Source organism: Lepidothrix coronata, unplaced genomic scaffold, assembly GCF_001604755.1.
Source record: "Lepidothrix coronata isolate B3197 unplaced genomic scaffold, Lepidothrix_coronata-1.0 Scaffold164, whole genome shotgun sequence".
Taxonomy (NCBI): Eukaryota; Metazoa; Chordata; class Aves; order Passeriformes; family Pipridae; genus Lepidothrix; species Lepidothrix coronata.
Window position 1 is genome coordinate 83,073 of NW_016690344.1, and position 14,228 is coordinate 97,300.

Here is a 14,228-nt window from a genome sequence, read left to right on the forward strand (position 1 = left end):
AGCGGGGTTACCAAGGATTTGGGATTGAGGAAACCAGTGAAACGGAAGTTTGCCACAAGTTGAAAAATACGAGGGAAGCAATGTGGGAATTGCGTGCTGGGGCTGCCCGAGGGATTGGGATTGGGATTCCTCACTTGAAATCGTCGAGGTACCTTGAGCTTCGTGTTTGCTGGCATGCAAATGTAAATACGACAGGAAAGAACAGAGCAGGTCATGATGTCCTGGTGTTATTTCTATTTTTAGGAAATCTTCTGTCTCAACTTGGATGAAGGCAGGAAGAAAACACCCTGTGCTTTTTGCGTAGTTGCGTCGGAGTTCCCTTTCTGTGTACAACATACACAGGACTCATCTTTGCTGTAACCAACATACAGATATTATAAGATGCAAACCTGCAAAGCATCTTCTCTAGAAAGAAAGATACCCTCATTTTGAATGGATATCCTCACAGTCTAAGAGATTGATTTTTGTGAAAAAATATTTTACCAGTTTTTGTTTCTGTAAGAGACAAAAACGACTGACAGAGCAAGCATTTTGAAACAAGTTTATGCAGCTTGACAGCCCTTGGGCTTTTATTAATAAACATCCCCATGCAAGCTGTACAAGTGCATCAGATACAGTGAGCTAATAGTGAGATAATTTCTTCTTGTGATGGCACTCTTTTCTCAAACTAGTCACTGGGGGTTTCAGGCTTTGCTACGGAAATGTCACATGTTCTGGCCTGTTTCAAGATGCCTTGCTGCCTCTTTCAGCATCCCTACTAGGGAAAAAATTAACTATTTCAGTTTTATGACATCTTCCAGCACTGCATTACCAGTGGACCCCAAAGAAACTGGTGTCTTACCTACTGAGAAAAGGTCTGAAATTGATTGCAAAGAAGAAAAAGGATGGGATGAGGAGACTAAAGAAATACCTGAAGGAAAACACCACTTTTCTTCCTCAGTTGGAGCTGCAAAGAAATGGTCAATGAGTCCAGTTGTGTCAAGGCATAAGTTTACAAATGTACAACCTCCAGAAAAACCTTTGCAGTCTGAGGAATGGAATAGACTAAGGGAAAACTTCCAGTTACCTGAAATATTTGAAGAATTGATGTTGAACAGTATGATAAGGTGCAACAGCCCCATTGATGTGGCCAAGTCCTTGCTGACCCACGTAGCAAAGCGTAATGGTGACATTGCATACAATGTGTTGGTCAAATACCTGACACTGTGTGTCCAGCAGGGACAGGTCTCAGAAATCCGTGATGTGTATGATATAATGAAAGTCAGATTTAAGATTTTAGAAATTGGGGCTTACAACCTTTTTATCAAGGGGCTGAGTAATTCGGATCAGTGGAGAATGGCCTTGACTCTTTTGGAAGAAGTAAAAAAGATTATGATTCCCTCACGGACAAGCTATGAATCCTGTATCAAAGCAGCCAGCTGTCACCAAGAAATGAAACTTGCTTTTGAGCTTTACCATGAAATGTTGACTAAGGATGTGGTCCCAACTTTGGATGTCCTGCAGTCATTTTTTGATTTCGGCAAGGGTATGAAAGGTGCTGAGTTACAAAAAGAGCTGTTTGGCATCCTCTTATATTTGAGAGAGAACCAAATATACCCTCACGAAACATTTATGCGGAGTATAAAGCTATGGTTTGAAAGGTAAATGTTTCAATAGCAAGGTGCAGTTCATGAGGGTGGGATTCACATTATCCTACAGATTAACATCCCTCAGCATCTCATTTTGGTAGTTGCTTCTCCACAAAAGACATGTTGTCATGAAAAGATGCATTTTATTTCTGTTCCCAAATTAGTGTGAAAGTGTAAAATTCTTACTGATTTCACCTTTTCTTTTACCTGGTAAATGTTACTTCTTGGTACAGAAAGTAGGAAATTGCGATGGGTCATGGCTGTCCAAAATAGCCGATTTTGTCTCTTTCTGGGGTGGTACATAAGGAATATTGACAGGAATATGAGGGTTTTTCCTGTAATCTATTGGAGTGTAGAAGTAGTAAGTTATTTGAAAGTTAGATAGTTTCTTTCTTTGAAAAAAAGAGACAGCAAATTCAACTTAATTAAGTGAAGGTTAAATGTATTGACTTTGTATAGAATACTTTGAGATGAATAATCTTTAAATGAGACTCTGTTTTAGCACAGTATTTAGCAGGCCATGCAGTTTGTTTTCATGAGTAGTGATGGTCAGACTGCAAACTACAATTAGTTACAATGCACATGCACAGAGGGGTTCACCTGAGTCCGCTACATGTTTGTCATGAAGTTGTATGTGAGCCCATCTATGATTTCTTTTTTTAGCTGTTGGCTTTGGTTTGTGTGAGCTACAGAGCCATTTTACAAGTTAGTCTGCTGCATGAAAAATATAGCAGCAGGAATGCACTACCATTATTGGAATAGTTTATGAACGTGCAGGGCAGCAACTTAAAAGTTGTCAGTGCACCACAATTATTTGTATAGTTCTTAAAATTTGGTGACAAGATAAACTGGGGAGATTGATGGTGTTACTTCTTTGCATGTTGTTAAATGCTGGTTCTTTATATAATAATTTCAGGCATTACTAAATTATATATGAATCTTCATATAATTTCTTTGCAGGGTAGATGATTGATTGATTTTTTTATTTCTAAATGTTGATCAAAATATAATTATTCTTTATCTATAATTCAGGTGTTGTTAAATAAGAATCTAATGTTTTTATATATCTTTCCCTCTGTACGTATTAGTATACCAGGAAGGAGCTGGAGAGGACACCTGACCAACATTAAAGACAGGTAAATGCAACATTTTATTTAAAAGTGATGTGTTGTCTTGATTATTCTGTTTTGAACTCTTCGTTTTTAAATGTAAAAAAGCTTTCCTTATATACAAAAATATGTTAATCTTTGAGAATGCAAACCTTTGTTGCGACATATGATTTCACAAACTCCACTTTCCAACTCATTCTGGTACATTATAAAAGACCAGGCATGCACATTCGGAATTGAATTATGCTAAGCAGAGCTAAGATGGAAAAGCACAGGGAAAAATAAGATGTGCCATTTTACTGTGTGGCTTATTTGTCTACTGTTTAGGAATTAAAGACTTTCTTTTTTGTTGGCTTTATAATACCATTGTTTAACAGGATATATAGCAGAGAAGCTTTGGTGTTTAAAGGGATATCTTCTTGAAAACTGATACTATTTGCACACTACAGTTGATTTGTACAGATGGAAGGGTTTTCCCTTCCTACCTGATTTTCAGTGAAGACGAAATGGTTCTTAGGTTTTCACAGGCATAGCTTGGGTACGTGTTTCTATTACAGTGCAGTTTTCTTAATGTCTGTAAACTGCTATTTTAAATGTTATTCTATTTGAAACCTTGTTCTGTGCTTTTGTAGCAATTTGGCAGCTATAAATAAATTATAAGCATGTCTCCAATGGATTGTGGGGTTTTTAGGTGGGTTATAAAAATACTCCACGTTGCATACTCTGAAGTAAAAGCACACATAGAGCCTGCAGCTCTTGAAGCCCTTGAAAGAACAGCATAACTCACTGTCCTAAGAGTTGTTTGCTATAAGCTATTATTATGTATGAATGTATTTGGTACTGTACTCTGTTATGATAATTCACCATATTTTAGACAACCTTTTTTAGCCTTTAAGAGTTTTAAAAGTCTAAAGTCAATTGTCTTGGCTAAGAGCTGACTTGTTATCTTAGTGTCTGTAAACAGTTAAAGACTTTGATAGGTAAACTAACTTAGATCACCTCATATTTTATCACAAATTAAGAATCTGTGAACAAAGTGGTGACAAGTTGTGATACAGTAGTTATTTTGTTAGAACTGTGAGAACTCTTTTTATTTTGAAATAAAGGAGTTTGAGGTAGCCTACTTGGATAAGTATTTGAATAAAATTAAAATGGTTTCAAGAAAAGAAGTATGTGTGGTTGTGTTTAAATTAAATGACTGTTGACAGAAAAGATCCTTAGGATTTCAAATAGCCAAAAAAAGACTTTGTTGGTTTTTTGTAGGTTTTTTTTTTTTTTTGGTCCTAATCACAAGGGCCAAAGCCCTTAATGTATCTCTCAAACTCATGTGGTGATTGTTACTAGACTCATCTCTGCAGTCAGCACAACTGATGACTTAAAACATGAGTCTTGAGTTAAAAAATTCAGAACTATTTTTTCCTAAACTGAGTTTGACAATTTAATGGGCTTATTCATTGGTTCTTCTGATTTTGTATAAATACTGGCAGCTATATCTAAGATGCTTATATCCAGGATATTTTCTTCTTCTTCTAGCACTGAGCTCCTTGTTTCTTTGAACCATGATATTCAGAAGCTTGAAGCCCCTGCAAACAAACCTTGAAATTTTCTGACCATTTTTCTTGGAGATTTACAAAGGCTTTGCATTTTCTACAGGTCAGCTGTAGAAAGCTGCAGCTCAAGTTTTTTGAGTCTGCATTCAAACCACTGCAACATGTCTGACTTCATGCTTGGTATGTAGGTGCCATGGTACTACAAATCTATCTCAAAAAAAGTTGTCCCTCCAAAAAGTAATTAAATTGTTGATCAGCTGAAAGGACAGCTATGTATCCTGCAGAGGTGAAAGCCTTCTGTGTGGAAATTTCTTGGCATGAAATCCTAAAATGACCAATTAGAAGTTACAGAAATTGCAAAGTGATTTTAAACGTCTGGTTGCAAAAAAGCAACCATAGATTAAGGGTCCAGTCTTACAAGATGCTGGAGTGTTTGTTGTGCCTGTTTTGCCTCTGCTCTCCTTGGTAATTCACTAGAGAATTCACAAAAAGAAACTGGTTTCAGGAGCTTTGGTTGTTTATAGATAATTGGGTGAATTGACTTGTTTTTTTCAAGTAAGTTGAAAGTGGTAGTTGCAGAAGGATCCACATTAACTATGGGACAGATCTTTAAACTGTGGGCTTAATCTTGATAATATTGTTTCATAACAGTTCATTAGGCCTTTCTTCTCTGTTGCCCACCTGAAGTTACTTAGTGCAATTAGATGTGTTTAATGGTAACTTTACAGCTATATGAGCACCCAGTCTCATTGCTTACATTAATGTGAAGGCTAAGCCTGCAGTCACCACAGTGGCTTGAGCAATTGGAGCGTATTGTTTGTATGCAGCAGTAAATGTCCATTGTTGGGTTTCCATATAACTTTTTTTGATTCAGTAAATGTACTGTCAGCAATGCAATTAATGCAGTCTTGGCTTATGACGTGCATTAATGTATACTAAACATCAGTTGTTGGGAGAGTTTAACATTTCTGATTGCAGTGGTTTTAGAAAATTGCAATGACATAGCTTTGACACCTCTAGGATATCTCTGTGGAGAGAAGGGGAGAATAACTTGTTCCACTTTAACATTTAAAGCTGAATTCCTCAGCTCTAAAGTTGTGCTTGAGAAAATAAGATAATTGGATGGATTTATAGAAGAATGGTTACTCCTTCAGTTCAAACCAGCTGGGTGAATACAGGCTTCCAAACAGGACCTGCTGCAACATGCCAGCACTCCTCTTAAGAAATCTAAAGAATTTGAGGTCTCTTCTTTTCACATCCTCTGTTGTTCTATTCTGTAATCTTTTCTGGTGGATTTTCAGTCTCTTCAATCTTTTAGTATTAAAAACCATGCATGGACAAATCAGTGGAGAGTTCTTGCATGTGTCAGAGACAAAACAAGGTATGATTTGGAATTTGCAGAACTACAGTCGTTACCATAGCTGCTGGCCCTGCAACAGGGAAACTAAGAATACTGAGAAGTGGACAGTATGAATCATAAAGGAAAGTGTCCCAGTGCTGCCTGCAGTCATAAAATCCCTGACACAGTTGTGCATGTTTTGGCTCTGGGAAATAAACACTAAGTGGTGGCATTAGTTGACTGTAGCTGCAGAACTTTCTCATCTGCAGCAGTCTGCACTTCTGCATCCATGATAATACCTATTAGCCTGTGCTGCAGAGCAGGAATGGAAATTTTTTAGCAATAAAGAAACAAGTAGTGATTAGTTGTCAGGAGATAGAAATGTAAAGCTGCTTTCTGTTTAGGTGGAGTCAGCCAGATATTGGAAGATCTCTGGTGGAACTGGGCATCATACAGACATGCAGTGCCAGTGTGACTTAGTATTGCTGAGGGCTTTCAAAGCAAACAGTATTTCTGTTTTAGTCACATTGTCCTCTCAGTCTGTTCACTCTGACCACCTTGGAGAGAGCTGGGAAACATTCTTAGCCTAGAATTAAGGGGAAGTCTGATGGCAAAAGACAAGTGACGCAAATAAGTCAATCTTGCTCATTGCTTGCTTTTCCAAACATACAACAAGTTTATGTTACCTTTTCCTTCTTTCCTTTTTTTTTTTCCGTTCTTTTGAGCAGGGTTATTCCTACATCTGTGGAGGTTTGGTTATTCTAAACCTGGATAAACAAGGCACATATAGCTTAGCTTTTTTTGGTAGGAGCAGTCACTGGCACGACAGTGGAGCATTTCACAGGTGCATTTTTCTGTTGTAACACTTTGGAATGGATTTATAGCTAGACCAAGGCTCTGTGGCATGCCTGCCAGCTTCAGCTAGCATATGTACAGCTGCTTCATATGTTCTGGTGAGGCCAGTGCAACAGCATCACCTTCCCACATTGAGATCAGGGATGTGTGTATCCACAATAACTTTCCTATCTAGTAGGGAAACTTCCAAATGTTAGGGGTGTGGGAATTTGTGGTAATGCTGAGAATTGAACTCTGATCTTTCAAGGCCTAAGTAAATGCTGATGTGCACAGTTTTAGTCCTAAATCTTCAAATATCTCTAGAGCTAAATCTTTGATCCTGATGCCACTAAATCACATAAAAATATTTTTAGTGACTTTAACAGGTTTTGGATGCATCACAGAAAGAGTACAACTAATTTTCTGATGATTTTACCCTGTTGGGGTTCTTGTAAAGAATTGTGCTCATCAATAGACACTTGGTAAGTCGGTAATATTTAAGGTATTTCTTATTTAAACACCTTTTTCCTTTTATTTTCTTGTGTTATTGTTATTTCAGTGGACAGTGCCCAGTTTGCAACCATCAGTTGGAGGATAGCAACCTCACCGAAGAGGAGTATAATAATCTCAGCGAAAGAATAATAAGGGACGTGATACATGGAACTGACACTTTTAGAAAGACAAGCCCACAGGTAGGTCTTGCACCCAGTCAGGTTCATTGGCTAGGAGGGTGTCATGGTTTGAGAGCCCCAAAATCCAATTCCCTAGTCCAAGCCCCCCTCCCACATCTCAACCCAGTGTGAGATGGGTTTTCCAGACACCGCACGAGACTCAAAATGGGGGGAAGGGATTATATATTACAATGACTATACAAAATAAATACTACAATACATTATATACAATCTTAACTATCTCTACCATGACATAAAAGTATTTACAATGGATCAAATCTCTTCTCCTCTCTAAATAAAAGTCCGGGAGGGAAGAAGGAAAAGATCCTTTCCACTCTCAGAGCAGCAGTGTCTTCAGGGCAGAAGTCTATCTCTCTCTCTCTCTCTCTCTCTTCCATGCATTAGCTGTAGCTGGATTTCTGCCAGTACACACGAGGGGGGCTATCCAAGCCCTCGTGGCCCTTCGTCTCCAAGTGAGGGTCTTCTCTTCCATAGGCTGTGTTCACTGGGACAAAGGTCACTTCACTACGGTCATATCACGAAGCGCAGAGGTCTTCGTGACGGTCCCTATCTTCAGGGGATTCAATCCCCTTTGCAGAGCTCCGTGCTCTGACTCAAAGCAGCAGGGGGGCGAAGGCCCTCCTCTGCATTCCTTTGACTGTCCTGGTCCAGCTTCCAGGACACCTGAGCTTTTCAGCTCCTCTCTGCAGTGCTGCTGCACTTCACCCCTCCCTTTTAGGAGGGGTCTCCAAGGAGTTTGGGGGGTTTTGGTTCAGTTCTTACTCCAAAACTCTGTAGAGCTTAGTTCTGCTCTCTCTGCTGCTGTCTCTCTCTCGAACAACTCTTTGTCTTCCTTGGCTGCATGCTGTTGCTGTTCCTTATTTCTTCTGGCTCTCTGCCACCATTTCTCCGTCCAGTGTTGTTTTTGCTGCTGCTTCTGCTGCTCACGGTGGAGAAAAAAAAATTCCAGCTTCTCAGTCACAGACCTCAGTCCAGTTTAACACTGTTTCTGAGTTTCTATGACTCCAGCCGGGGGCTAGGGGGGGAGCCAGAGCCCCCCAGTGGGCTCCTGCCCCTTCTCCTCGTGGCTCTACAACATGGCCACCTCTCCAACAACAACTACAACTACCTTCTCTTTCGGTCTGCTTGTGATATGTTTATATTTTGCAGAAGTGCTCATTGGCTCAAATCCCCAAGGGTCACCACCCCCTGAGGATTTACCATTTTATAACTTCAGGGGGGAAAACTGTTTCCCCCCACCACAGAGGGTAATATGCAGTTAATGTTCAAGCACTTAACACCACAAATTCTTTGCTTTAAAACATTAATAGGCCATTAGATACTGAAGTATCCTATGTGTCTATTTCAGTTGCGTTTATAAAATGGGTCTAAATCTCAGCAACTTTCATACTGTCTTTGTTCTTACATTTACAACCAGCTACTAATGGATACTGAAATAACTAAAATGTGGGAGTTTTATACATTACAAAATTAAAAAGGTGTGGAAATCTTTTAATGCCCCGAGAGCTAAATTTTAAATATGGAATAAAACCCAGTAAATACCCTAGAACAAAACAAAATATCTAGTATTTTCAGCTTGCATAAGAAGTAAAAGAATGGTTATCATTTTGTTCAGTCGCCTTTCACAACCCACCAAACAATCAACTACTCATCGATTTTAAAGATACACTTTCATATTTATAATTACAGTATACATTAGGAGTATCAAGCTTTTCAAAGGTCATGGTAAACATATGAGAGGGTGTAATTCCCAGACACTATAGTATATTGCAGTTCTATGACTTCAGTAAAGCCTTTGACACTGTCTCCCATGGCATTCTCCTGGAGAAGCTGGCAGCCCATGGCTTGGGCGGGTACACTCCTCGCTGGGTAAAAACTTGGCTGAATGGCCGGGCCCAGAGTGTGGTGGTGAATGGAGCCACATCCAGCTGGCAGCCGGTCATTAGTGGGGTTTCCCAGAGCTCAGTATTGGGGCCAGTCCTGTTTAATACCTCTGTTGATAATCTGGATATAAGAGGAACAAGTGCACCCTCAGTAAGTTCATAGACTACACCAAGCTAGGCGGGAGTGTGGATCTGCTGGAGGGCAGGAAGGCTCTGCAGTGAGATCTAAACAGGCTGGATCCATGGACTGAGGCCAATTGTATGAGGTTCAACAAGGCAAAGTGCTGGATCCTCCCCTTGGGTCACAACAACCCCAGGCAGCACTACAGTCTTGGGGAAGAGCAGCTGGAAAGCTGCCTGGTGTAAAAGGACCTGGGAGTGCTGGTCAACAGCTGGCTGAACATGAGCCAGCAGTGTGCCCAGGTGGCCAAGAAGGCCAATGGCATTGTATCAAAAATAGTGTGGGCAGCAGGACTAGCAAAGTAGTTGTCCCACTGTAGTCAACACTGGTGAGGCTACATCTCAAATTCTGTGTCCAGTTCTGGGACCTGACTTCAAGAAAGGCATTGTGTGTCCAGAGAAGGGCAGTGAAGCTGATGAAGGGTCTGGAGCACAGGTCCTGTGAGGAGTGGCTGAGTGAGCTGGGGTGGTTTAGCCTGGAGAAAAGGAGGCTCAGGGGAGACATCACTCTCTACAACTACCTGAAGGGAAGTTGTAGCCAGATGGGGATCAGTCTGTTCTCCCAGGCAATCTGTTCTCCCAGTGACAGGAGAAGAGGACATAAAATCAAGCTGTGCCAGGGGAAGTTTAGGTTGGAGATCAGGAAGAATTTTTTCACTGAAAGGGTGATTAAGGTTAAACACTAGAACAGACTGCCCAGGGAGGTGGGGGAGTCACCATCTCTGGAGGTGTTCAGGAAACGACTGGACGAGGCACTTGGTGCTGTGGTCCTGTTGACAAGGTGATGATCGGTCACAGGTTGGACTCAATGGTCTTGGAGGTCTTTTCCAACCTTAATGATTGTGTGATTCTATTTCTGACTCATTTCGTGTGGAGATAACTGATGCGGCAGTAGCAATACTGAATGAAGGTGAGCCCCACTAGATGGAGCCCACACCACACCTTAGAGTGGGTTTGCTTTACCTCTATCAGTATTGATGAAGGCTTGTTGCAGCTGGCACCCCGGTTCTTCACCGGCTCTGAAAATATGGACTATGTAATTCTTCAGGCTTTCTGCGGGCACAGAAACAGTTGCACATGTGTAACAGTTACAGAAACTTGAAGCAGTTAGTGTTGGGGTATTTGTAGTACATGCAGCCTATTGTGCAGACATCTGATTTTCACACGGATTTTCTCTTCAGGACTTTTTATCTGATCTAGCTGTGAATCGTACATGAGAATAAAATTACCCTTAAAAATGTAGCAGTAATTTTAAGTATTTAATGGATACTGATGTTCTATAATTTCATAAGATAAACAAAAGGCTGTGTTTTATTGCATGCTGTATAGCTTGGAAATTTCAAGTGTGTCTAGTACACAGGACTAGATTAGCAGTGACAGTTGAAGGCAGGGAGATTTAGGGAAGGAGTTCTGGGTAACAGGACCTTCACATTCAAGCTGAACAGTAGCAGAAATTATATTCCCCCTGTGTAAGAAACTGACTGATGAAATAAATGCAGTCTAATGAAACAAATACACTATATTAAGTTTTGATGCTAGTAGATTCTGTTAGTGTGTGTGATAGCTGAAATTCCATCATTTACCATTCTGGGGCCACCCACTTGCTGCTCTAGATTGATTTTGTTCTAGTTCTGTATCAGCAGGCAGTCACTGGTGGAGTGAATGGAGATGAACTTCGTGTATTTACTGTTGCTTAAAGTCTGCTTCCTCAGTGAATTTTGAGCATGGATGTGGGAGTAGTGGTGAAATGGTGTCATAATGTATCAGATATTTCCAGAAATAAATTTGGGACTTTCTAGTTGCCTTTGTGCTGTGAAAGCAGACATGTGGTCATGAAAATATGCTGCCCATTTTAGGTCTGCCAGACTGTGTGACTTCTGCAGCCAGGGTTCAGCCAGGGTTTTCCAGAGGGGAAGTTAGGTGATGAGGATGAAAATAGGATGTAAGCAAGTATATCTGAAGGGGGTGTGTGTCCATTCTCCAGTCAGTTACTTTTTTGTAGTAGCCACAATTCAAATAGAAAATGTTTTAGCTTTGTATTCCTTCTTTTATCCTAACTAGTTTTCTTTAGTACATCTGTGCTTCTTGCAATGAAGTGATTAATCAAGGAAACACTTTAAGTTGTGAGCTCTGAACTTTTTTTTCTAACAATATTTCAAATTGAATATGTAATACATTTGGAGTATCTTTTTTCTTCAGTGAGGAATAGTCTTTTGTCTTACTTTTGCAACAGTGTCATTGCTTTATTTGATTTTATTTCTCTCACTTAAGAATAAATGTGGTCAGAGTAGAAAATTAGGAGCAAAGACTTGGTTTGTTGAAAATCCCCCAAAAGTATTCTGTTGTGGGTGATTAAAAAACTAAATTGTTTTTGTAATTAGTTTTAGGAAAGAAAATCAAACAATGTAGGTTTGTACATCAGAATGGTAGTGAACACTGTTTACAAGTATATTGAAAAGATGGCTTGCATGAACTATAAAACTGATTATTTGTGACGAGGAAATACCTGTTACACATTAAAAATAGACATTGATTCAGGTCCATATGCACAGCTGTTTAAAGGTCTGTTAGGATGTCACACGATGATCAAATATACCGAGCTGCAGCCTTGCAAGCTGCCATAGGGAGAAAACAGTTGGAATAAGATTGTCACCTTTCGTACCGAATTTCTGCGTGATGTTTACAGTCAGATGACTGTTGACTCTGGCTGTATTTGATTGGGAGCTATGCCATTGAGCCTGAGAGGATATAATTGGTCTACTGGGAGGCAGAATCAACTTTTACTGTGATAACTTTCATGTCACAGCCACTCCTGGATATTTCTCTCAAATACACAAATGCTGTAATTTGCCTTTTGAGGCTCCTTCATACATCTGATAAGCCTGAAAGGATGGTTGTGCAGTGGGAAGGAAGCACATTAGAAATGTGTATGTGCTGTCAAGAAGGCAGGAAAAGATGGGTTTGTGGTCATGTAAATCCCCTCACTAGGTCTGGACTAAGTGTGTGAAGGGGTTTTACATATTCCTCTAGAACATAAGGGACTGGATGGGGAGGAGGAAGTAACTCGTTCATCTCCGTGTTCTTTTTTCAAATGAATGAGGCAGTGCTGTTTCCAAGGAGCCTTGAAGATAAAGCTCTAACTCTTGCTTTTTAGACTGATACCTTTTCCTTTCTATAATGCTTTGGTTCTCCTTCCAACTCCATGATTTGCACCAAAACCTCAAAGCAGGCTTTGGGTGCATGTCAGTCTTGTTCTGAATTAAGTAGTTTATTACTTCCAAACCCCTTCTGTACTCCAACATCTAAGAAGCCTCTGTCTGACACAGTCTGCTCTAATGTGGCAGTGCCTTCACTGCCAACTCCCAATGTGGTCTTCTCACGTGCTTTGTTGACTGTCAACTTGTGGACAAAGTCAGCTGAATTGTCTGCACTTGAGCTGTTTGCAAGGTGAGTGTAGTGGGTTTGTAACCCTCCCTGGGAGGGAAACGGAACTAGGATAGGTCACCTGATGTATATTTTACCAATAAGGTATTCCATACCATCTTATGTCAGCTCAGATATAAAGATATGTTATCACAGAGTCGTGATTACTGGCTCCCCCTTGGCCAGCCGCAGGAAGTCCCTCCTGTAGCCAGCCGTCGTTGGCTTCATTGAGGAGGAAACTTCTAGCAGCTTCTAACCAAAGCCACCCTATGTAGCACCCCCCCACTACCAAAAAACTTGGCTACCTCAACGCACGACATTGAGCTACTCTTAACTGCTCTGAGATGCCGGGGTTATTATGGCTGTCCATCTTGCACCTGGATGTCAAGGCTATTTTGCCTGAGCTAAGGGAGAAAGGGAAGTTAGGCCTTCTGTGTCTCCCGAGAAGATCAGGGCCTATGAGGAGAAAACCCCTTCCAAGCAAACAGCTGATACTCTGTGCACAGTATGTTCCACAGCCCAGGATATGCGTGCCATTTACCTCCCGTACTTCTATTCCTGTGTATGTTAGCTCCTCCTTGTCACTGCCGGGAAGCAAAGAATTTTCTAAAGGGGAGGAATTGTGGAAGGAAGGAGAAGGCCAGGTTGACTTTCTCCAGTGGGTACATGTGCCACCTTCCCTCTCAAGTTTGTGCCATATTGCAGCAAAGGGATCAGATTCACAGTGTTTGTCCTCTACAGTAGAAGTGCAAAAATTTGACATGTTGCTGAATACTGTAAAGTCCCTTTTCCCTGGGATGAGGGAAAAGAACAATTCCTGTAGTTTCTTCTCAGATGGGAATGATTGTCAGTTCTGTGGCAGGGTGGGTCACTTTGCTAGAGCTTGGATAGAATGCCAAGATTGAGAGCTAGCTTCTGCAAGGACTGTGCTGGCAGAATGAAAATCTGCTGCTGCCAGCATGGTTTGAAAGCTTTCTGTTAGTTCTGGAGAGGGATAGAGGGATGGTGAGCTGTAGTTATGCCTAGGATTAGGACTAAGCAACAAGACAGTAGAGATTTCTGAGCTTGCTTTTTTTTTTTCTTTTTCTTTTTTCCCTCCCTTTCCAAGACCTAAGAGTAGGATGAATGCTGAGGTTGTGTTACATGAGAAGGTTATGAGTAATTTTTGGATGGGTATGATTTACTTTTAGTAGTCTGTGTTTTCAGGATGGCAAGGATGAAAGAACCTCTTATTTCTGAATCTAGAAATCCTGAAAGTGTGGTGTTTGGAGATTAGTGTTTTAAACAGCAGGTGCTTGAGGACTTGAGCTCAATTTATTAGGATTGAGTGAGAGCTATTGCTGGTGGAGATAAAGGTCTTATTGTAGCCTTTTGGTACTTGTTGGTGTTGGGCTTAGGGTAAGAGTTGCTAATTGGGAGTTAAAATACTTGAAGCACTCACTTAATAGGGTTGTGGCCAGGCCAGAGCATTAAATTAGAGGTGACATCAGTAAGAACAAATGTGTTGCCTAGTCTGCAACAACAGTGATCAAAAAGCTTTCTTACTGTTGTTGTTTGATTATGGGATGGCTAGTGCTGGACAGTTTAATT

The 14,228-nt window shown here is 40.6% G+C and overlaps 1 protein-coding gene across 4 annotated transcripts in view; it reads left to right on the forward strand.

Annotated features, from left to right (window-relative positions):
* KIAA0391 (KIAA0391 ortholog) overlaps positions 1-14,228 on the forward strand; it is a 46,037-nt gene that overhangs the window by 297 nt on the left and 31,512 nt on the right. For 3 of the 4 annotated variants that reach the window (XM_017829387.1, XM_017829388.1, XM_017829385.1), the window contains exons 2-4: positions 244-1,640; positions 2,717-2,764; positions 7,020-7,152. In XM_017829387.1, coding sequence (XP_017684876.1) covers positions 649-1,640; positions 2,717-2,764; positions 7,020-7,152 — 1,173 coding nt within the window. In that variant the 5' untranslated portion in view covers positions 244-648. Of the gene's footprint in view, positions 1-44; positions 149-243; positions 1,641-2,716; positions 2,765-7,019; positions 7,153-14,228 lie in introns of those variants that run through there. The other variant, XM_017829386.1, reaches the window with a different exon arrangement.